The sequence below is a fragment of the Candoia aspera genome, chromosome 2 (genome assembly GCF_035149785.1).
Source record: "Candoia aspera isolate rCanAsp1 chromosome 2, rCanAsp1.hap2, whole genome shotgun sequence".
Classification (NCBI taxonomy): domain Eukaryota; kingdom Metazoa; phylum Chordata; class Lepidosauria; order Squamata; family Boidae; genus Candoia; species Candoia aspera.
Genome location: NC_086154.1, coordinates 99633893 through 99657206, shown reverse-complemented (window position 1 = coordinate 99657206; position 23314 = coordinate 99633893). Strand labels below are relative to the sequence as shown.

General features: G+C 39.6%; 1 protein-coding gene across 1 annotated transcript in view; it reads right to left on the bottom strand.

Annotated features, from left to right (window-relative positions):
* Nucleotides 1–5005: 5005 nt before the first annotated feature.
* The window catches only part of FOXK2 (forkhead box K2), a 50400-nt gene continuing 32091 nt past the window's right edge, over nucleotides 5006–23314 (bottom strand). Inside the window, exons 6-9 of the mRNA XM_063292570.1 lie at nucleotides 22083–22258; nucleotides 19288–19581; nucleotides 18919–19128; nucleotides 5006–7038 (exon numbers count right to left, since the gene is read on the bottom strand). Coding sequence (XP_063148640.1) covers nucleotides 6842–7038; nucleotides 18919–19128; nucleotides 19288–19581; nucleotides 22083–22258 — 877 coding nt within the window. The 3' untranslated portion in view covers nucleotides 5006–6841. The remainder of the gene's footprint in view (nucleotides 7039–18918; nucleotides 19129–19287; nucleotides 19582–22082; nucleotides 22259–23314) is intronic.

The window sequence follows — 23314 nt, the reverse complement described above, 5'->3', positions numbered from 1 at the left end:
TTCGGTTAATGGTAGCAAAGTAGATGCTCCTAATTTTACTTTTCTTCCTCTTAACTTTTGTAAAATGTGTTACATTGCCTGAGATTCAAATCCTGTCATCCATACCTTTTGAAACTTGCTTCCAGCTCCACTCAGTGCCCAAGATTCAGACTTCCCAAAATGTTTAGGAAGAGCCTCTTCACTCTCTCATCCTTTATTAAAAACAAGATGCAGTTTCTTCTTGCTCCAAGTTTGACAGAATGCAAGAAAGACAAACCTCACTTTTTGTACATGGGGATGTTATTTAATGAATTAGCAGATTCATCTTGAAAATAATAGTCTACTCATACTTTGAAGTTAAACTTAGTAGTAATGCTGACTATAATCAAAGTAATGTGTTGATGAACTTGGTTTTCAGATCTCAAAGAGAAATACAGTATGTTCTAGAGATAAACAAGTGTCAATGTGCTGCATTGAAAGCTGTCAACTTCAAGGTGTTATTTTCCACATTCAACACTGCAATCAGTACTGGTTTGGAAATAAATCCTATTTATTTTTCAGATAGTGTATTCATAACATGCTAAGCCAGGTTTAGCTGCAACTATCTCACCAAATCATGTGGCAAACACAGCCAGCTACCACTCTGTTTTGTGATGTTTTGAAAGAGAGTAGGGTGGCCTAAGCAGAATCAGAGCCATTCCACAGGCACTGAAGGAGAAATTGAGCCTCCTGAACTACCCCCAATTTACCCCCTGCCATCTAAGGACTGAACCGAGTACCAAGAAAAGCTGCAGTGGCTTCCTCTCGCAGCCACGCCTGCTCCTCTATTTAGAGGCTCCAAGACAGTCAACACTACAGCTATTGATTGCTTTTCATTGTATTGTACTTGGAATTATGTTGTTTGCATTCCAGAATCCACATTGATGGGGGAGGGCTCTCAAATGTTAGATAAAAACACTGTTCAGATGAGAGCAATTTTAATTAACTAAATTTAAACTATGAATACAAATATATTCATATATTCATATCAAATATTAAGATAATCCAATGTAATCAAAAGTGTAACCTATTCCCCAGGTATGGATGTCACGCTAAGAATACTAAGAAAAAAGTACCTTTGCCACTTTTTTTGCTGAAAACTACACAACCAATTTAGATAGAAACTTTGCCAAATATATAAAGTATAGCAGCTGTTCATGAATGCTTGTGCTTATGTGGCCTGAGGTCCCTAAGATCAACTTCAGGCCACTTTAAGCCCAACTATGTCCAGACATGTCAAGCCATTCTGCCTGGTGTTCATAGTAATCCATGCACTAACATCTTGTCCCCATTCTCTCCAGCTCTTTAACTACACTTCTAGGCTTTCCTAGGACAAATTATATTGGCTGAACTTAGAATAATTGCCATTTGTGATCAGTGTTATATATTCTGTTTTGTGCTTAAATGGAAATAGTAATTTGGGGAGAGGAGACAAGGTAGTGGTAGTCATGTTCACCAGGTAGAATGACTTAATATCATCTGAATCTGTAGGTTCAGATCATTGCATTAATCCACAGTATGGTTTGGTTGGTTGTAGCGTATGTGAACCCATCCTGTTGTGATTTAGTCAGAAAATTCAACCTGCCTGAACCACTGATTTGTGAACAAATCTGTGTTTAATGAATGGTAACAGATAAAGGCTTAATCTTTCACTCACTACTTCCTCCAATAAAATCATCCCCTAAGAGTGAGATGTAGCTCCTATTGGGTCTCTTGTGTAGTTGGTGCATTGTAACAATAATTTACAGTAAATGGCATGTATATTTATGGGCACTATCTAATTCATGTGGTATCAGGACCCATAAGGGAGCAAAGGGACACAAATGAAAAAAACGTGCCCTACCATCAGGCAAACATCAAGACTTATATATTTAGCAGACATCAGAATGCAAGAACATAATTGTGACATTAATGTGATGTCACCATATGCGTGTCTATTGATATGGACATTAGTGCACTGTTAGGCTAGATTCATGCATTGTAATAATAATGGAATTTTATTTGATTTTAGCTTAACAGACTGTACAAACCCAACTACTAGTTCCTTGGCTGCTCTGTACTGTAAAGGAAAAAAGATGACTACAGTAACTATATAGGGAGGAAAATGAATTCAGCAATTCTAGTAAGATGCTTTTTTTCTTTGTGCCTTTGAGTCAGTCTTGATTCCTGGTGGCTACCTAGACAACTGCCTGCAGTTTTCTCAGCAACATTTTCAGAAGTGGTTTGCCATTGCTGCCTTCCTCCTAGAGCTGAAAGTGTGTGACTGGCCCAAAGTCACCCAGCTGGCTTCATGCCTAAAGTGGGACCAGAACTCATGTTCTTCCAGTTTCTAGCCTGGTGCCATACTAACTGTTGTAGTAGGATTCAGCACATTGCAATTTGAAATATTCCAAAGCACACATGCTATCGTTATATGGGCTAAGAAATGCAATTGTACTTCACTGTTTTTTCATACGTGTCAGAAGAAATTCTAACTTTATCTATGAAATACAGCTGTTAAAAGGTAAAGTCTCCTGAAGTGGGCTCAGCTCTTGGTGACTGCATAGTCAGGTTAATGTAGTTTTCTTGGCAACAGGAAGTGGTCTGCCATCACCTTCCAAGTTTTTTTGATGTCTCAGTGGAATATATAATTCTGGAATTTTTTAATGATCTCATCCAAGTACAAGGTCTGACATTGCTTAGCTTTTTTTTTTTTAAATCATCACCTAGATATCTAATAGCTGATGCTACACCTGCTGTTTCCTGGCAGTGAATTTACTCAGATGAATAGGCTACTGCTGTGACACACTACCAATAAAAGATCGGATTACTTCATCTAGGAAATTGCAGCCTTAGACCCACTTGTCCTAGTATCTGAGGGACAACTAAAATTGGTATCTCTCATTTAAAATGAAATAAATTAGCAATGGTCTCAAGTTCAGGTCATCTGGAAACCAACAAAGCAACAAGTTTAGTAATTCACGGTGCAATCAACTGTTAATACAGTGGTTCTTAACTTGCTTGACCCAATTACCCCTTTGCCCATTCTTTAACGATGTCTTTACCCCCACAAAAAGCTCAAACTGTTGTCTTATGCAAATATCTGGCGGCAGCAGTTCCAAACTGGATCCTCAACTCATAAACAAGCAATTACAAATTACTCCCTTATCCCTAAGACATATCCAAATTACCCACTTGGGGGTAATTACTCCCAGTTTAAGAACCACTGTGTTAATATTTACTGGTTCTTTATTCTGATTTTCAGATTTTCTACTCTTCATTATTATACCAACTTTTAAGAATTACCGCTAGCTAATTTTAAATCATTGTGTTTCCTGGGGGAAAAAACAAATAATTCCCATCATTGTTAGTGGAAGATAAGCAACATTGTTATTTGTTTAGTCGCTTCCGACTCTTGGTGACTTCATGGACCAGCCCACGCCAGAGCTTCCTGTTGGTCAACACCCCCAGCTCCCCCAGGGACGAGTCCGTCACCTCTAGAATATCATCCATCCACCCTGCCCTTGGTCGGCCCCTCTTCCTTTTGCCCTCCACTCCCCCTAGCATCAGCATCTTCTCCAGGGTGTCCTGTCTTCTCATGATGTGGCCAAAGTATTTCAGTTTTGCCTTTAATATCATTCCCTCAAGTGAGCAGTCTGGCTTTATTTCCTGGAGGATGGACTGGTTTGATCATCTTGCAGTCCAAGGCACTCTCAGAATTATCCTCCAACACCACAGTTCAAAAGCATCGATCTTCCTTCTCTCAGCCTTCCTTATGGTCCAGCTCTCGCAGCCATATGTTACTACGGGGAACACCATTGCTTTAACTATGCAGACCTTTGTTGTCAGTGTGATGTCTCTGCTCTTAACTACTTTATCGAGATTTGTCATTGCTCTTCTCCCAAGGATTAAGTGTCTTCTGATTTCCTGACTGCAGTCAGCATGCGCAGTAATCTTCGCACCTAGAAATACAAAGTCTTTCACTGCTTCTACATTTTCTCCCTCTATTTGCCAGTTGTCAATCAAGCTGGTTGCCATAATCTTGGATTTTTTTTTTGAGGTTTAGCTGCAAGCCAGCTTTTGCACTTTCTTCTTTCACCTTCATCATAAGGCTCCTCAGTTCCTCTTCGCTTTCAGCCATCAAAGTGGTATCATCTGCATAAGCAACATTACTAGACCTGCATTCTATAATTGCACATCTTAGTTCTTGCTTTGTATGTGTACTTATCCTACAATGCAACATGAATGAAACAGTTGTAACATTAATCTAGTTTTAAGATTTATGACAATCCAGTGTTTATTTTTCATACAAACTCTTAGGTTATAAAAACCTGAGCGTTAAGATCTTGGTAAGAAAACAAAGCAATTGTTTGCAGAGTAATTCCCCAACTTTAAGTATGGCTGTTTTTTTCCCCCCCGTCTGCTAGGCAGATGGAAATTTTAAAAAATAAAGCTAAGACAAGTACCTCAAACATCCATCACAAAAGTAATTTGGAGGTCATAGCACTTTATTCATGTCCACTGCTTGACTCCTGCCCTGAATGAAGGTTATCACATGGCCCCCAATGTGCCCTCAAAATCTGAAACAGGAGATCCCCTAAACTTCTGGAACAGATTTGAAGGGCGGGGGGGGGGGGGAGTCTGTTGCCATAACAGAAGAGCTTTCCACCAGAGAAGATGGTAAATCTGCCCTATAATTACTTTTCTTGACAAGCACCATTCGAATATTTCTAAGAATCAAATAACATAGGAAAAGGCAACAATTTCTAGAATATCTTGCTCAGGTTTAAATGGCCATGGAAGCAGAGAAAGGTTAGCCACGGGTAAGGGCAATAAGTTGAACAGTCTTCAAATTTTGTTTTGACTTCTCTACCTAGTTCATAAACTACAAAGACTACAGAGATATGAGAGAATTTCCAAGTCTGAACCATTTCATTGTAAAAAAACATTTTACCAGATTTTTTTTATTCAAAAACTTGCAGCATTTTGCCTAATACTCATGAAATAGTAGTTCTATAACCAAATGTTTTATTAATAATGCAATATCATTACTTCTGAATTAGATGACCACAGCACAAAAAGTAGAATGCTGCAGATACAGAAAATGTTTTGCTTCACCCAGCTTATAGTGGCTGTTATAAATCCAGCTAGTGTACATCAATTTTTCATAATCTTTTTAATATGTATTATCTTCATTGACAGTTTTAACAGCAGCTCTACCGTGTGGGTTAACATGATACTTGGTACAGATTTCTCATATTTGGTCTTCTGATAAAACATTTCCAAAAACTGACTAAATGTAAGCCATTCCAAGCCATTTCAGTCCATCATCAAAATACAGATTCTTCTTGAAATGATAAAACATATAAATAATAATATAGCCCAAAAAGGAAAAAGAAAAAGACAAATCAAAGGTTAAAGCCCAGTCTTCACCTTTAACTCACCTTAAATATGTGAAAGGGACAAGACACTATGTGAATTGGACAAAAGAACAGTCTCAGCTTTTAGTTTAGTTCAGTAATGAAACATGAATTCTACTTGCACAACTCTGAGAAGTAACCTTTAAAATGTTCCAACTGCCAAACACATTAAAAAAAACTATTTATTATACTATAGTAGCCACTGTTAGAAAACCACAATAGCTACTGTTTAATGAAGGCCCCAGAAGGCCTCTGTAGGACATCAAAAGTTAAGGATAAACTCATCAGGTTATATTTCTATTGGTGGATGCTTAGCTTAAAAATATTCAATATATCTCTGACAAGATATTTTTCTTTTTAAAAGGACATGTGATAAAGATTTTTTTTGTTTTTCTAAATGAAGAACAGTCTGTCATTTTAAACATACACAATATTATGCAAGACTCTCGTTTTACTTTAGACTGGAAAAATTTGCCAGGGACAAAGTCAACACAAAGTAACAAACAGCAAAAGGTAGCAAGAAAGAGAAACAGGTAAGTGCAGCTCTGGTCAAATTCATAGCAGTTCTTTACGTCAGTTAACGGCTCATTTACACTGTATTTCTAATCAGTAACATGCAAGCCCAAAGAAGCATTTGATCACTACACAAGGTAATAAAATTTGATTAAGTTTATCAGGCAACTGCTAAAATATGAAAATTTGCAGATGTAACAAATTAGCTTTATCTGAACTTTAACAGGACAAAATTAAATCATTCCATTGGTTAAAAAACCCTACATTCAGTTTTACCAAACAAAATTTCACGTGAAAAGTATTATGTGATTCCAAAGTTTCTGGAGTAGAAATGGAGTGATCTGAAATGTCAAAGACCCCATTATTTTGGGAAAAAAAATGAAAGTACACATCAAAAATTTCTAATTCCACATGTGAACAACAAAATACTGCATATCTACCAACAACTGCATTGGGTAGGTTGTTATGAAAGGCTAGCTGCCAAGATGTTGGAAATGGCTCCTTGCCTCTGTTCCCTTTGAGGAATATACAATCGTTTGAAATCCAATCACGTGAAGCACTTATCATGCTGTGATATACTCCAATATCCAATCTTTAAAATAGGTTTTTAAAGTTGCTATCTTCCCCAACTTTTTCCTCTCAATGTATATGTATAAAGAGTCGCTTCAGAACAGCAAGGAGAAATGGAAGGGGGAGGGGTCACAGCCTCCGGACTAGGATCTTTTAGACATCTGGTTTGTTTTTTTTAAATTAAGGAGTTCTAAGGCCACCTGTGTTTCTCAGTGCTGAAAGTTGAAGTCACAGGGCCCCTTTCCCCGCCATGAGAGAACATGTTCAAGATTTTAGATGTTTAAATGTCTCCTTTTGGCACCAAGGACCATTGTTTTTAAAAGACATAGTCCTCCACATTCCTAGTTCTTGTTGCTTTGTTCACTCACTGCCACAGGTGGGGTTTCAACATTCACAGCTATGACTATGTTCTCCCCGTCCTCTGTTTTGATCCGTTTTAATTCTTGCTGTTCAGACTGATCTCCATTCTGACGTTTCGTTGGAAGAGAGGCTGATGCAGATGCGTGGGTTGCTAACATGTGTAATGGACTTGCAGCAGCTGGAAAAGAATTGAAGGGAGAGAATATATTAAACCCAGGCAAATCATCAGCAACCCTAACTCCACAACCAAATGTTGCATTACATAAAATACTTTAGTCTCAGATTAAGATTTGCCCTAAGCTCTTCAAGTTTTCTGAGAATACTTGCAGCACTTAACCTACCTTAAAATTGTGGCTAAAAATAAAGACAGCACTTAGTCATATGAGAAACTAAAAGCAATAACAGATCAGTGATAAATCTGCAAAGATAACTTGTGTTGCTTTACTATACCCCAAGCTACCAAAGGAACAGTTTGTATGGCCATGTTCCATAGACCGTAGCTACGCAGATACAATCTTTCAGAGACCTCCAGAAGACAAAACAATCTTCTTCCCTTGCAGCATTTTCCTATGCTCTGAGGGCACAGTTTCACACTCCGTTTTGGTGGTGTAGATGATGAAAGCCAACTATACGTTCTCATGTGTTTCTTTCATTTATATACTGCCAAAATCATATGACTGTTTCAAATCATAAAAACATGACAACTTTTTCCAAGCAAAAGCATTCGGGCTTTCCTTAATGAACATATTTAGCACAAATCTTCCAATGTCTATTCTAATGCTTTAGGACCAGGTACAACAGTTCCTTGGTTATACTCCTATTGTGAAAATAGTTATATAGCCTTTCTGATGCAAGGAAGGAACAATCTAGAATACTGCAGTAGTTTGTTTGTTTTCTATCCCATCTTTATTATTTTTATAAATAACTCAAGGTGGCCAACATAGCTAATACGCCTTCCTCCTCCTCTTTTTCCCACAACCACCACCCTGTGAGATGAGTTGGGCTGAGAGAGAATGACTGGCCCAAGGTCACCCAGCCGGCTTTCATGCCTGAGGCGGGACTAGAACTCTCAGTCTCCTGGTTTCTAGCCTGTTGCCTTAACCACTAGACCAAGCTCAGTTGAATGTGAATCTCAGCAGAAATCAGTGAAATGGTGTAATGTGATACCAGGAGAGCTAGTCTGGTGTAGTGGTTAAGGCACACCAGGCTAGAAACCAGGAGACCGTGAGTTCTAGTCCTGCCTTAGACACAAAGCCAGCTGGGTGACCTTGTCACTCTCTCTCAGTCCTAGGAAGCAGGCAATGGCAAATCACTTCTGAAAAACCTTGCCAAGAAAACTGCAGGGACTTGCCTAGGAAGTTGCCAGGCCAACACTGACCTGAGGGCACACACACACAAAATGTGACACCAACATAAAAACTCAGAATTAACAGCTAAAATACAATTATGGAAAAAATAAAATAAATGTGGAAGCAACAGGTCAGCTGATTGCCACAGAAGCCCTCAGCTCTGCGTAAGAAGCCACTGGGCTAAGGTACTCAGCAATCTCAAAGAGACATGGGTATTATCAGTCGCATGAAATTTTTAAAATTCGTAAGATCTTTGTTCAACTTAAGTCCAGAAATTATCCATGTCACAGCAGTCTGCACATCTACGCTCTTGCAATCTTCGACACATTTTTCAAGATGGAATCTAACATATTGCACATTCCTACTGTATTATTAAATAATTCTGGGAAAATATGATACTGCATATCACTCTGAGTTCCAGAAAACGGAAGCACCTATGATTATTTGGGAGACAACTATAATATAAGGAAGACATAGCCTTGACAAAAGGAAGATAGAATTCACTGTTATTAATGTGAGATTCTTCTGATCATACCTTGTCCTTGTCATCTGAAAAATACAGCTGAGGAGAAGTACAGATATAATGAAAACCAAAGGTTTCATTGTCAGATTCCTCAGAATGTGAAAGAATAGGCTTGGGTGTGGCCCTGCAATGTTCCTTTCCCTTTGATTTTGAGCAGGGAGGGTGTGGAGGTATAAATAGGGAGGGAGCAGAAGTGGGAGGTAAATCCTTTCATTTGAAAGCTTTTCCTCCATGTTATGCCATAACTGATCACTAAGATCAGATTCTGCAACAGTCCATTAAAAAGGGAACAGAGATGATAATATTTTGGGGAGAAACTGGACCCAGAAAAATCATTAAAGGCTTTTGAAAACTGTTTATTTATTTTTTTAAATTTTTTTAATCCCATCTTTATTGTTTTTATAAATAACTCAAGGGGGGGGGCATACCTAGTACTCCTTCCTGCACCTATTTCGCACAACCACCACCAAGTGAGGTGAGTTGATCTGAGAGTGACTAACCCAAAGTCACCCAGCCAGCTTTCATGCCTCAGGCGGGACTAGAACTCACACTCTCCCAGTTTCTCGCCCAGAGCCTTAACCACTAGGACAAACTGGCTCTCTATTTGGGAGTAATACAAGCTGTATCCTGTATTCTTTTCTGGAACCTCATGGCTTCCGACAAGGACGCTTTCAATATCCACAAAATAAATCAGTTAAAAAGTTTCAGCAGGATATTGTGATGCTCCAGACATGGACCCTATCTTCTCTCTTTTTTTTTTTTTAATAAATTTTATTAAGTTTCAAGACAAAGATAAAAGCTATGAAAAAACAAAAAACTACAAAACAAGAAAAGGAACTAAAAAGGTGTGAAAACACAAGAGAATTTTTTTTCCAAAATTACAAAAAGATGTGGCTTCCGACTTTTAACAGCAAGGATATACAAAAATTTCCATAATCTATCTCTTACTCTATATTAAACCCACATTATTTCTATAAATCATTCCACTTTACCACATAATAAAAATCACTAAATATGGTTACACCTCCCCCTTATATTAAAACAAAACAAAAAAATCATCTAGACCTCCTGAACAACTCCCCCCCCAAAGATAATACTTTTTAAATTATTCCCTTCCTACTACTATTCTATACATTTCTGTCTATGATAAAAATCAAATTGAAAAGTACATAAATTGTCTGCCATTATACTTAATAGTTAACATCAGTCAAACCCTTAAAGCAAACCATATAGACAATCTTTAACCCTTATCCCACTTCAAAATAAACCAGAGCATTTACATATCCCCACAATGTGCACAGAGCTTTTCTCTTGGAAAAATCAAAAAGCCAACTCCCTCCTCAAAAATTCCGGTTTCTCCTCAAAAAAACTCCCATACATAATGACCCCTTCTTTTTCATGGCATTCGACCAGGAAGTCAATTTCACTTATTGCTTGCAGATCTCTCTCTCTCAAATTTCTCCAACTCCACTATATCTTCATCCAGTAACTCAATAGAAACCCCAATCTCACTCTTAGAAGAAACGTTTCTACCACTGTTGAATTCCTCAGTTTCATCCACCACATCCCCAGCCTGATGGAACATTTTAGATCTCGTATTATCCACAATGTCCTGAATATCTTGCATAAAAGCTTGGTAGAAGTCAGACGAAATCTGTTTAAAATCTTGGTGGAAGTCAGAAAAAATCTGTTTAAAATCTTCCATGTCTCAGGCTGTAGATTACGGTGCTCCCAGGAGCTTAACCAGCGAAAGTCGAAGATATGGAAAAGTTCCGAAATGTATTTGCACAAGCGAAAGTGAGATAAGCAGACAGTTCCCAATGGAAAATAGAAACAGAAAACTGAAGGTTCAAATCAGCTGATTCAAGTGTAGGAAAATGCTAATATCTTTGAATTTAATACAAAAATAAAAACAAGGAGACAAATTGTTACTCTCAATCCTCCTTTATATTTGGAAGGAAAACAAAGTAAAGTCCAAAACTTAAAAAAGATTTTTTAAGAAGTATTCCCACAAATAACGATAAGCACCAAGAGAACCAGTTCTCCTCGCTAGAAAGCCTCTCTTAGGATATGCATACTTTAAAAATACATATAAACTGGTGATCTAGAAATGGGGTCTTCAGCAAAGGATCGTTACCTTGTCGTGGTGCTGGAGCTTGAGCACCTCAATGATGCCATGAGCTAAACCGTGAAGGGCCACCCAAGACGGGAAGGTCATGACAGAGAGGTCAGACTAAATGCGATCCCTGGGGAAGGTAATGGCAACCCACCTCAGTATTCTTGCCGTGAAAACTAAATGGATCAGTACAACCAGAGATATGTCGGTATACCATCGGAAGATGAGACCCCCAGGTCGGAAGATGGTCAAAATGCTACTGGGGAGGAACAGAGGATGAGCTCAACTAGCCCCAGACGTGATGACGCAGCTAGCTCAAAGCCGAAAGGACGGCTAGCGGCCGACGGTGCTGGTGGTGAACGGCGAATCCGATGTTCTAAGGATCAACACACCATTGGAACCTGGAATGTAAGATCTATGAGCCAGGGCAAATTGGATGTGGTTATTGGTGAGATGTCAAGATTAAAGATAGACATTCTGGGCGTCAGTGAACTGAAATGGACTGGAATGGGCCACTTCACATCAAATGACCACCAGATCTACTACTGCGGACAAGAGGACCACAGAAGAAATGGAGTAGCCTTCATAATTAATAGTAAAGTGGCTAAAGCAGTGCTTGGATACAACCCAAAAAATGACAGAATGATCTCAATTCGAATTCAGGGCAAGCCATCTAACATCACAGTGATCCAAATATACGCCCCAACCACAAATGCTGAAGAAGCTGAAGTAGAGCAGTTCTATGAGGATCTGCAGCAACTACTGGACAACACGCCTAAAAGAGATGTTATTTTCATCACAGGAGACTGGAATGCTAAGGTGGGCAGTCAAATGACACCTCGAATTACAGGTAAGTATGGCCTGGGAGAACAAAACGAAGCAGGACACAGGCTGATAGAATTTTGCCAAGACAATTCACTCTGCATAACAAACACTCTCTTCCAACAACCTAAGAGACGGCTTTATACATGGACTTCACCAGATGGACAACACCGAAATCAGATTGATTACATCCTTTGCAGCCAAAGGTGGCGGACATCTGTACAGTCGGTAAAAACAAGGCCTGGAGCTGACTGTAGTTCAGATCACGAACTTCTTCTTGCACAATTTAGGATCAGACTAAAGAGATTAGGGAAGACCCACAGATCAGCTAGATATGAGCTCACTAATATTCCTAAGGAATATGCAGTGGAGGTAAAGAATCGATTTAAGGGACTGGACTTAGTAGATAGGGTCCCGGAAGAACTCTGGACAGAAGTTGGCAGCATTGTTCAGGAGGCGGCAACAAAATACATCCCAAAGAAAGAGAAAACCAAGAAGGCAAAATGGCTGTCTGCTGAGACACTAGAAGTAGCCCAAGAAAGAAGGAAAGCAAAAGGCAACAGTGATAGGGGGAGATATGCCCAATTAAATGCAAAATTCCAGAGGTTAGCCAGAAGAGATAAGGAATTATTTTTAAACAAGCAATGCGCGGAAGTGGAAGAAGACAATAGAATAGGAAGGACAAGAGACCTCTTCCAGAAAATTAGAAACATTGGAGGTAAATGCCAGGCAAAAATGGGTATGATCAAAAACAAAGATGGCAAGGACCTAACAGAAGAAGAAGAGATCAAGAAAAGGTGGCAAGAATATACAGAAGACCTGTATAGGAAGGATAACAATATCGGGGATAGCTTTGACGGTGTGGTCGGTGAGCTAGAGCCAGACATCCTGAAGAGTGAGGTTGAGTGGGCCTTAAGAAGCATTGCTAATAACAAGGCAACAGGAGACGACGGCATCCCAGCTGAACTGTTCAAAATCTTGCAAGATGATGCTGTCAAGGTAATGCATGCTATATGCCAGCAAATTTGGAAAACACAAGAATGGCCATCAGACTGGAAAAAATCAACTTATATCCCCATACCAAAAAAGGGAAACACTAAAGAATGTTCAAACTATCGAACAGTGGCACTCATTTCACATGCCAGTAAGGTAATGCTCAAGATCCTGCAAGGTAGACTTCAGCAATTCATGGAGCGAGAATTGCCAGATGTACAAGCTGGGTTTAGAAAAGGCAGAGGAACTAGAGACCAAATTGCCAATATCCGCTGGATAATGGAAAAAGCCAGGGAGTTTCAGAAAAACATCTATTTCTGTTTTATTGACTATTCTAAAGACTTTGACTGTGTGGACCATAACAAATTGTGGCAAGTTCTTAGTGGTATGGGGATACCAAGTCATCTTGTCTGCCTCCTGAAGAATCTGTATAACGACCAAGTAGCAACAGTAAGAACAGACCACGGAACAACGGACTGGTTTAAGATTGGGAAAGGAGTACGGCAGGGCTGTATACTCTCACCCTACCTATTCAACTTGTATGCAGAATACATCATGCGACAAGCTGGCCTTGAGGAATCCAAGGCTGGAGTTAAAATCTCTGGAAGAAACATTAACAATCTCAGATATGCAGATGATACCACTTTGATGGCTGAAAGTGAAGAGGAACTGAGGAGCCTTATGATGAAGGTGAAAGAAGAAAGTGCAAAAGCTGGCTTGCAGCTAAACCTCAAAAAAACCAAGATTATGGCAACCAGCTTGATTGATAACTGGCAAATAGAGGGAGAAAATGTAGAAGCAGTGAAAGACTTTGTATTCCTAGGTGCAAAGATTACTGCAGATGATGACTGCAGTCAGGAAATCAGAAGACGCTTAATCCTTGGGAGAAGAGCAATGACAAATCTCGATAAAATAGTGAAGAGCAGAGACATCACACTGACAACAAAGGCCCGCATAGTTAAAGCAATGGTGTTCCCTGTAGTAACATATGGCTGCGAGAGCTGGACCATAAGGAAGGCTGAGCGAAGGAAGATCGATGCTTTTGAACTGTGGTGTTGGAGGAAAATTCTGAGAGTGCCTTGGACTGCAAGAAGATCAAACCAGTCCATCCTCCAGGAAATAAAGCCAGACTGCTCACTTGAGGGAATGATATTAAAGGCAAAACTGAAATACTTTGGCCACATAATGAGAAGACAGGACACCCTGGAGAAGATGCTGATGCTAGGGAGAGTGGAGGGCAAAAGGAAGAGGGGCTGACCAAGGGCAAGATGGATGGATGATATTCTAGAGGTGACGGACTCGTCCCTGGGGGAGCTGGGGGTGTTGACGACCGACAGGAAGCTCTGGCGTGGGCTGGTCCATGAAGTCACGAAGAGTCGGAAGCGACTAAACGAATAAACAACAAAACAAGAAATGGGGTGCCTGGTCTTAGTGTCCCTTTAAGGCTACAGCGTGGCTTGGAAAATGATGACAGCCCCACCTCCTGGCTAAAAGCTCTTACCAGTTGAATGTGAACCACTATTTGCCATCTTCTGGCTACAAGCAGCCATCCAGAGGGCAAATGGGGTGATTCCAGGCATTCTCTATCTGGAGAATGTTTCTGGGCTTCAGGAAAACCTGCCTGAGCTCGAAAAAAGTTGCTGTGTTGTCAGCTCCGCCTGCTTAGCCCGCGGGCACAGCTGTTCAGTCCACCATTCCCCACCAGAAGCCAGACCCTATCTTCTCTTTGACAGTGCATGCCTCCACCAGAAGTCGAGAAAGCCTCATTTCTTTGCAGGAATTGCTTAACTGAAGGATTTTTCCAGACTACAAATCAACCAAAACTGCAGCTGATTATTCTCGCAATATTTTTAATCATGTGCTAAGAGGAATCACAGCAGAAAATTCCATGGGGGTTTCTAATAAATTGCTTCTTGTGTCCTACCATTTTGACCTGTGGTTCTTTTTTCTTTTCTTTTCATATTTTTTCAAAGAATTCTTTCTTGCTACTGCAATGAGGAGCAAAGAAAAACAGAAGAGGAAACAGGAGACTGTTTTTTCTTTTAAGAGTTCAGAAGGATTTAAAAGGAAGAGGAAAAAAGAAAACAAAGAATTTTCCTTGAGAACATTTCATTTTTCCTTAAGTAACAGAAAGCAGCCTGAAAGGGGAAAAGAACACAAAAAAGATGTAAGATGTTTTCTCTTGGCATGGACCATGCATATGCCCACATTCTTTGCAGAAAAGAATAGTTGAAGATCTCCTATTGTTTTCAAGGAAAGTTTTCCAATAGTATAGAATTTATTACTTATCTTTTCAAGTGCTCACCTGGGAATTCACAACTATGAGTTCTACACCTGTGCAATGCCTAGATGGAATATTCCAGAGCCAAGTTTTTTGGGTGATGCATATGGTCCCAGGAATAGTTTCTGCTATCCTGCCATAGTTCTAAAGGCCCATATAGCAGCCATTGGGATAGAATAAATATCTAACATATCATGAATACACAAATAACCTTTCAAAAAAGCACAATTAAAGGTAAGTAGCTCTTCACTGTGGTCTTGGGGAGTCACACATATGGATGGCCAATAAGCTAGCTACCTGTGCATGTTGAGGGAAGAGGGAACAACTGCTCAAGAAGTGATGAAAGGTAACACCATCCTACCGGAGAATGTTTCCTCCCTAAACCAAAGGATACATTTACAGTGTCTTATGAGGATGAATGTCTCTTATCGCATAGCAACCCTCTAATAAAATTCTCTTCCAAAAGGCTGCTAGCAAAGTGACTATTAAATGCCTTCAAAGAGAAAATAAGTCTGTTTTACTTTGCAAACTCATCACAAAGGCATAAACAATCAATTTCATAAATTCTGAATATAGTCTGCATCGCTTTCTAAGATAAATTCTCACTTGAGTCAAACTCAACTCCTGATGACGATACGGACCAATTCATGCTAGCTATTTGGCAGCAATAAAAAACTGGGATGCCTAGTGATTTCTCATCCAATTTTAGGAGAAGAGACACACACGATGTCACATTAGCTTGTATTTATGAAAGATTAAATGGAGAAGGGAAGTAAATACAAAATTCACTAGCTCACAGTGCAAATACTAGAGATAAGATCCATGCTGCTACAGTTCTAGTTGAACTTGGATATACATAGTCAGCAGTCCTGTCAAAAAACACTCAGTTACAGATAGGTAAAACCAGTACATTATATACTGTAATGCGACATAGTGGAAAAGTAAATCTTTAAAGATAAAATAAAAATTCCAACTTCAAAAAGAGATGGAACATAGTACTAAGTTAATGTAAAAAAAATTTCTTTGATCACAAAAGAAACAATTTTCTTCTATTTGCAACTGAATGACTTGATTTTTACTTTATCAAGATGCCTCAAGCACCTCAGCTACTCTGGTGGGTAATGGCTTACATATGTAAATCTCAAGGATCATGATGGAGGACTCAGAGGTATTTTGCTTGGAACTGTGTGAAGCAACACTAGGAATTCAAGATTCCCCCAAATAGCGTTTTGGTCAGAGAAGCTTGAAGCAAGGCTGAAATGACTGTATGACCATCTGCAAAGCTTTAGATTCCCAACCATCCATTAACTGAGAGATAAATCCCTACAGATTGAAGCAAGAAGCAAATGCCGGTGAAATAATTCTTGCTTGAAGGCAATAATATTTCACAGAAATAAAAAAGAGAAGAAAATTCCTAGCAATAGTCTGCTGTATGAGGATCAATTGTTCCATCCCAAATGCTCTGCAGCCATTATTAGACCCTTTATACTTAGGTTTCAGTAGTGTTTGTACATTTCAACAGTATGGCCTTCACCTAAGCAAGAATTCCGAATGAGGGGTTGTACACCAGTTGTTACAGTATTTTAAGGGTTTTTGCTTACCTAAGAAGTGCCAATGATAAGAAAATCCACAAGAACTAATCAACAGAATCAGACAATGCAATTGCTATAGCCAAAACGAGGACATAAGAATGACATTTACAGAACTCTCTAAATTAGAAGGCTGGAGACTAAACTCTGGGATATCAGAAAAGGACAAGATAGGCAGACAATGGACATGCATCCTCATTTTTCATCTGCAAAGGAGGGAAGGTCAATATTTGTAATTTTTCAGAGACTTTTAGAAAGTAACCCAGCTGTGATTTGTGCAGGCACATCCCTGACAAAACTTACAGGTATGTCTGTATGTATGAATAATTTAGTTATAAAGCCTCCTAACTCAGCAATAACTCTGAATGGCAAACAAGATAAAACAACCATACTCCTAAAACCCAAGCACAAAATAAACATAACAGGGAGAACAAACATATATCAACTATAATGAACAATGCAATCTGGGTGAACACAACACAATGCACCCCAAAGCTTAAAGGGTGAGCCAGGTTTTAGCGCTCATTTAAAGGACTGCAGAGCCAGAGCTGTTTGAACCTCGGGGGGATATTATTCCAGAAGACATACACAACTCCCCCTCATCCTCTCTGATGTCATTGGAATGAGGAACTTCTACTCCCATTTTAAGTCATCAGAATCTTTAAGATTAAATGTTGAATTACTGGAAACAACCCACCTTTATATACCAGTCCTTGCTAATTTTGAACATGCACATTTAAATTAATATAAAAAAAGAAATAAAAGTTCCCCAACATCTCCTCACAGCATTGTAGGATGCAAGACACTGTACGAGTCGCTTTGGCAAGACGGGTGGTGAAGAAATGTGAGAAATAAATAAATAAAGTCAAGACTTGCTCTTGTAACATTAAATGATAACATATTTCATACACCTAACTATTAACAACCTTCAAAAGACTATTATAGGTATTCCTAAAGATACAATCATAAGTTGTCATATTTTTTCACATTTTCATTATACGTATTACTTCAACTTCAAAAGCAATTTCATGTGACATGGACAACTACTCCTCAAGAAGTACATTCCCAGAGACTTTTTTGTCAACCAGAACTAGTTAAAGGTAGTCCTCGACTTACGATCACAATTGGGACTGGAATTTCTGTCACTAAGCAACACGGTTGTAAAGTGTGATGTCACATGACTGCATCACTTAGCGATGGCAATCCAGGCAATCCCCGTTGCCGTCGTTAAGCAAATTCCACCAGTTGTTAGCAGAAGACCCATTCCAATCCAAGCCATTCCAGGCTTGATCCCTCCCAGCCTCAAGCCTCAGTAAGGTAAGGGTCTGCCTCCAACTCCCCCCATCGACCTATCTCCCCCTCCATCTCTGCCTTTTTGGCCTCCCTACAACCTGCCTTGCAGGCAGCAAGCAGCCCCAGAACCACACGGCTCTGGGGATGCTTGCCACACTGCAGCTCAGGGTACACTGCAGCTCTGGGACTGCAAGAAGCCTGAGCCACGGCAGAGTGTGAAGCCTCAGCCACCCCAGCATGGACCAGCAGCACGGTGCAAAGCTGTTGCATAGTGCAAAGCTGGAAGCCCCAGCAGCATGGCACTAAACAGCAGCCCAGCGCTGCAGCACAAAGCCCTAGCTGCCCCAGGAAGCCCCAGCTGCTCCAGCCCAGCCGTCCTCACTACCCTGCACTTCAAGACACCTGCTGCCCTGCACTCTGCCACCCCAGCTGACCTTTACCTTCTTCTTGCTCCCGCTGACGATACTTGCCACCCTGGTCCTTTGCGAGGTACTGCTGGCCATGTGAGGCCATATTCTCCAGGTCTTGCAAGGAAACTGCTGTGTGCGACCTTGGAAGAAAGCCTCATGCGCCCAGCGGCTGCCTTGTGAAGTGCCAGGCCAGGCACGCCTGGTCAGCAGCAGGAGCAAGAAGATGGCGAAGGTCAACTACAGAGTGCAGGAGGCCAAAAAGGTATAGATGGGGGGGAGATGCGGGGGAGTTGAAGTGTCCCTGAAGTTTAAGTGCAGGTGAGCTGCCAAGTGCCCAAATTCTGATCACATGACCATGGGGGCACTGCAACAGCCATAACTTCGGGGACCGTTCATAAGTCCCTTCGTTCAGTGCCACCGTAACTTTGAATGGTCACTGAATGACTGGTTGTAAGTCAAGGACTACCTATCTGCAATCCCAGTTGCTAATTTAATATGGAAAAAAACAAGATAGACTAAAAATGATTATGATATATGTAGATTTAGACTACAAATTATGTCCGAATAGAAGTTATGTGTAGTTTACTTTCAATAATATGAAGAAATAGCAATGAATTTATTTTGGATTTTATTTTTACAACAAGGAACTTTTGGCTCTTAACACTTGATTCAAAATGCTTACCAGTGTTGGCCTGACCCTGCATTGCTGTGGTGATGGGTACTATGTGTGTTCCATTTTGCGTTACAGTTTTTATTGGTAGCTGGTGTTGACCTAGAGGTGTTTGTTGTACTAGAGTAACCGTTTGTAAGGGTGTAGTCTGAGATGTCTGAATGATCCGACTGGCAGCTGCTAGAGTTGTATGGCTAACTGCAGGTACAGGTTCCACTTTAACTAGAGGAAAAAAAATAGATAAATGATTGAAATACAGTACAAAAATCGTAAGTAAAGCATCGAGGTCAGCACATCATAAAAGAAATGAGCATGACATTTCAATAAATCATAATATTTGAGCTCTAATATATCAGACACAAAATGAAATAATTTTTTTACCTTTCATTTCATTGTGATCTCCATTCTCTTGAGGTTCTCCTTTAGGCTGGGCCACCACCGCAGCTTGTGTAACCACTGCTTGCCCAGCTACAGTGTAAGTATTTGCTGGTGCTAATCCAGTCACATTTGTGACAGACACAGCTGGGATTTGATGAACAACATGAACTGTCTGTACTACAGGCTGCTGGGACGTTGTTGTCACAGGAGTTGCAACAGTGTATGTGACAGGTTTCATAGTTTGTGGCAGCTGCCTCTGTACAGTAATTAAAACAGGCTGGCTAGATAGGGGAGATCCTGTCAAAGGTAGAAAGAGATTTGTTACATCCTTTTTTGTATGATTATAAGCAACTTGCTTCCTTAAATTAAAAGGAAAAGAGCCATATTCCCTCCCTTCAGTAATGTTCCAGCTACCCAGAGATTAATTCAGCAGGGTTAGGAATTACTCTGATTCTCTTCATCAGGCATATAAGGTTAAAATTCACTGCTGTGTCACTAGAAAGCATCACAGTTCTTGATGTCAATAGTTAACATATTATAACCTTAAAAACAAACAAACATATATATAAAATATAAATGTTGTACCGCTATGGCTCAGTGATAGAGTACATCCACTGAAGGTAGAATGTACATGATTCATTCTCTAGCATTTCTAGGAATGTCTGGGAAAGATCTTAATTTAAAATAGGGATCCACTACCAGTGTGAACGTGTTAAAACAGTAGTGATCAACTATGTAAACACCTTTCTAGGTTTCTGTGAAATTTCTATATAATTTGCTCTCCTTTTTGCGGACTTCATTCTATACCACTTAACTCCCAAGACTGTCAAAATGAAACAATGCATTTATAAATGCATTATGCAGTGGAGTACATTTTTTTGTTTTTCCTTTTTAACTTTACTTTGGGGCAGACCTTGGATAGTCTGATGGATTACTCTTCCAACTTGGAACGGCCATGATAAATAAATTAGAATTCAACAGTCCTTTTCTGCATCAGAATTGATTGCTGCTGCTATCTCAGTGGGGAAGACTTTGATCCAATATCTGCTCAATGTTGAAGCCATCAAAACTTCCTTTAGAAGTGCTGATGACAGTGACAGTGAACAATTGTGGTGTGGAAAATGTCTGCTTAATTCTTTCTTGGTCCCCAGCTTACCCGTTCCAAGTCTGAAAGGAAGCTACTGACTCACAGCAGCTTTCCTGCTGAACCAAATATTGCACAGGCTAGAATTCAGAACAGCAAGGTAGGTTAGATGCTAGAAGCAGCAACATCCTTCCTACCCTTAATAATGTAATAGGTAAATAAAAAAGGCCATGTGGATAGTACAAGAAGAATTACCTAAAGAAAAGTCCATCAGCTTTCCCAGGTGACCAGACAGTAAACATGACCAGATGAGCTAATTCTACTCTATTGTAAAGCGACATTGACAGAATCTTGCAGTCTGAAAGTACAAATCTCCTGCTGTCTCTATTTACAGCCTGGTAAGTTAGGGAGGTTCCTTTCTGAGTTTCTTTCCCTGCCCATTATGCAGCTGTGGGCTCCCCCTGCTTATCCGATCATTCCCTAGGCAGCATCTCCCCCGCAAGGTCATTCCCACATTTATTTTATTTATTCAAATTTAATTACCACCCATCTCCCCCAAGAGAGGGACACATACCATTACACCTATGGTATCAAATGCAGTTCCTCATAGTAAAAGCCAATGGCATCATTTGCACAATGCAACTGATCCTGTCTGCCACTACTTCCAAGTAAATTATTTACCTGGTGATACAGCAGCAGATGGTCAGTAGAATACAAAACTGCCCTGATAACATTGAGGGAGCATCCAATGAGGGGTAGTTATTTTCTAAAATAAAAAGATTCATGGTGGTCTGATTCGGGTAAGAGCCACCATGGACAAGGAAAGACAGGTCTCTCCCCTCTCCCTTTCATTACAAATTTCACCTCTACTTTCACCCATGGGTGGGTGGGGAGTGAGGATTGACAGTAACCGTAACCAAAGAGACAGAGTACCTAGATGAAGGGCTACTTTATTGACTCCTATCCCTCTGCAGGCTATCAGAGAAATTAACCCTGTGTTAATTCTTTGAGGTTTGCATGATATGAGCTGGCCAGGATAATGTTATAATCTAGTAAAATGCGGTTGTTTGGGGTTACCTGAAGCCTGATCTTGACCCTCATATCCCTAGGTTTCTGGCTTCAAACTTCACCCTGGGTCTTTGAATGACCCAGTTAAAAATGTATGTAAACCCAACCAATGGTCTTTAAAAACACTCCTATGTATATCTTGAATATAAGATTTCAGTCTGATCACTGAACAAAATTGAAAAGATGATAAGGTACGGAACCACACTGTTCAGAGTTGGGGAACATCAGAATTTATCACAGTGTATTTCAGTATCAATTTATCATCCATAACTTAATAAGAAAAAACATTTATATGATGTCTTATTATATATTTATCCAACCTTTACCTACAACAGCTGGAAGTGGTTTACATGGGCATAATCCTTGACTTTATCCTGGCAAATGCAGCTCTGTGAGGAATATTGAGCCAAGTGTGAGATTAGCACAAAGTCACCCAATGAGTTTTCATGACTAAAGGTGGACTTGAATCTGGCTCTCCCCTGTCCGAGTCCAACATTTTAATTACTACATGACATCGCCACCACTAGGGTAATGTATTTTATTTTCATGTACTATTTCTACAATCCTTGCATTTTAAATTGTCCACAGAATATGCGTTATTAATTTTGTATAATTTTAATACATAAGCATTGCATGAAAACTTCACCTGGGGCACTCTGTGCAAATCGTGCTTCTTGTATTACTGCTAATTTTGGCTGGATACTGCTTGGCTCAGGCTCCATTGGGACAGGAGACCCTTCCCTTGACAGGCTTTCTGGGGTTTGCACACCACTTGAATGAGCAGATAATACTCCAGAATGATTAGGAGAAGCTGGGGCACTTCTGCAAATAAAGAACAGAAATGGCCACTTTTAGATACAAAATTAACAACTTTTACAGTAACCCACTTTAAAAGCTATTTGACACATACACTTTCCACAAGGAGGAGTTCTTTGCTGTTTAAATAGCACTAGATGTTCTTGATTATAGAAGTTTTGTGGAGGTAACTTAAAGACAGGCAAAATGGTTATTCAGAAGTACAGAATGAGAAAGTGGTATAGATGGGCCAAAAATAAACAAGAACTTTAATAACAGAAACACATGTCCTATATTCTATATTTAAAGTGAAATACTTTGATCTTGGTTTTTCCATTCAATCTACTTTCCTAATGTACTTCTCTAAAACACAAGGCTTATTTTAAATAAATAGTTCTTTACTGAGATGTATCATATTACAAACAATACCTAAATAATAAATTGCAGATTAAATGAAGTTTAAATTTGGCCCAATTTCTATGATGAAAACTAGAGATGACATTTGTAAAAGGAGACCCTCTGTAAAAAAAAATTAATGACAATTTACCAACGTTTAGACTTATATTTTAACCAATGCAATTAAGTAATCTTCTAAACTAAGATTTAAAACTACTGGGATGGAACCAAATGTGGCAACGATTACAGCATTCACTGAAATCAACAGGACAAATTATATCTCATAAATTTCACAGGGTCTGCCCTAAAAAACGTGACTACCTCTGGATCTAACCCACGATCGAACAGAATAAAACTCAGGTTAAATTCAGATTGAACTTAGGTTAAACTGACTACTGCTGGTCAGCATTATATTGTCTCCAGGAAAGGACTGAGAAATACTGTCATCAAATGTAACTCCTTACCTTAAAGCTGCATATTCCACATCTTACCCACTCCTGATTTAAGCCTTTTTTTATTCTGTTTTAAATTATTCCAAATACTTTGCAGGGGGTAAAACTACTTTTCAGTTCTGTAGTTTCCAAGCATGTCTTTGCAGGAACAAAAGTGGATTCAAATTTCCATAGGGAAAATGCTGCTTGGAATTGTAATTTGGAGCATAAAAGCAACATGTGACTAGAAAAGGTT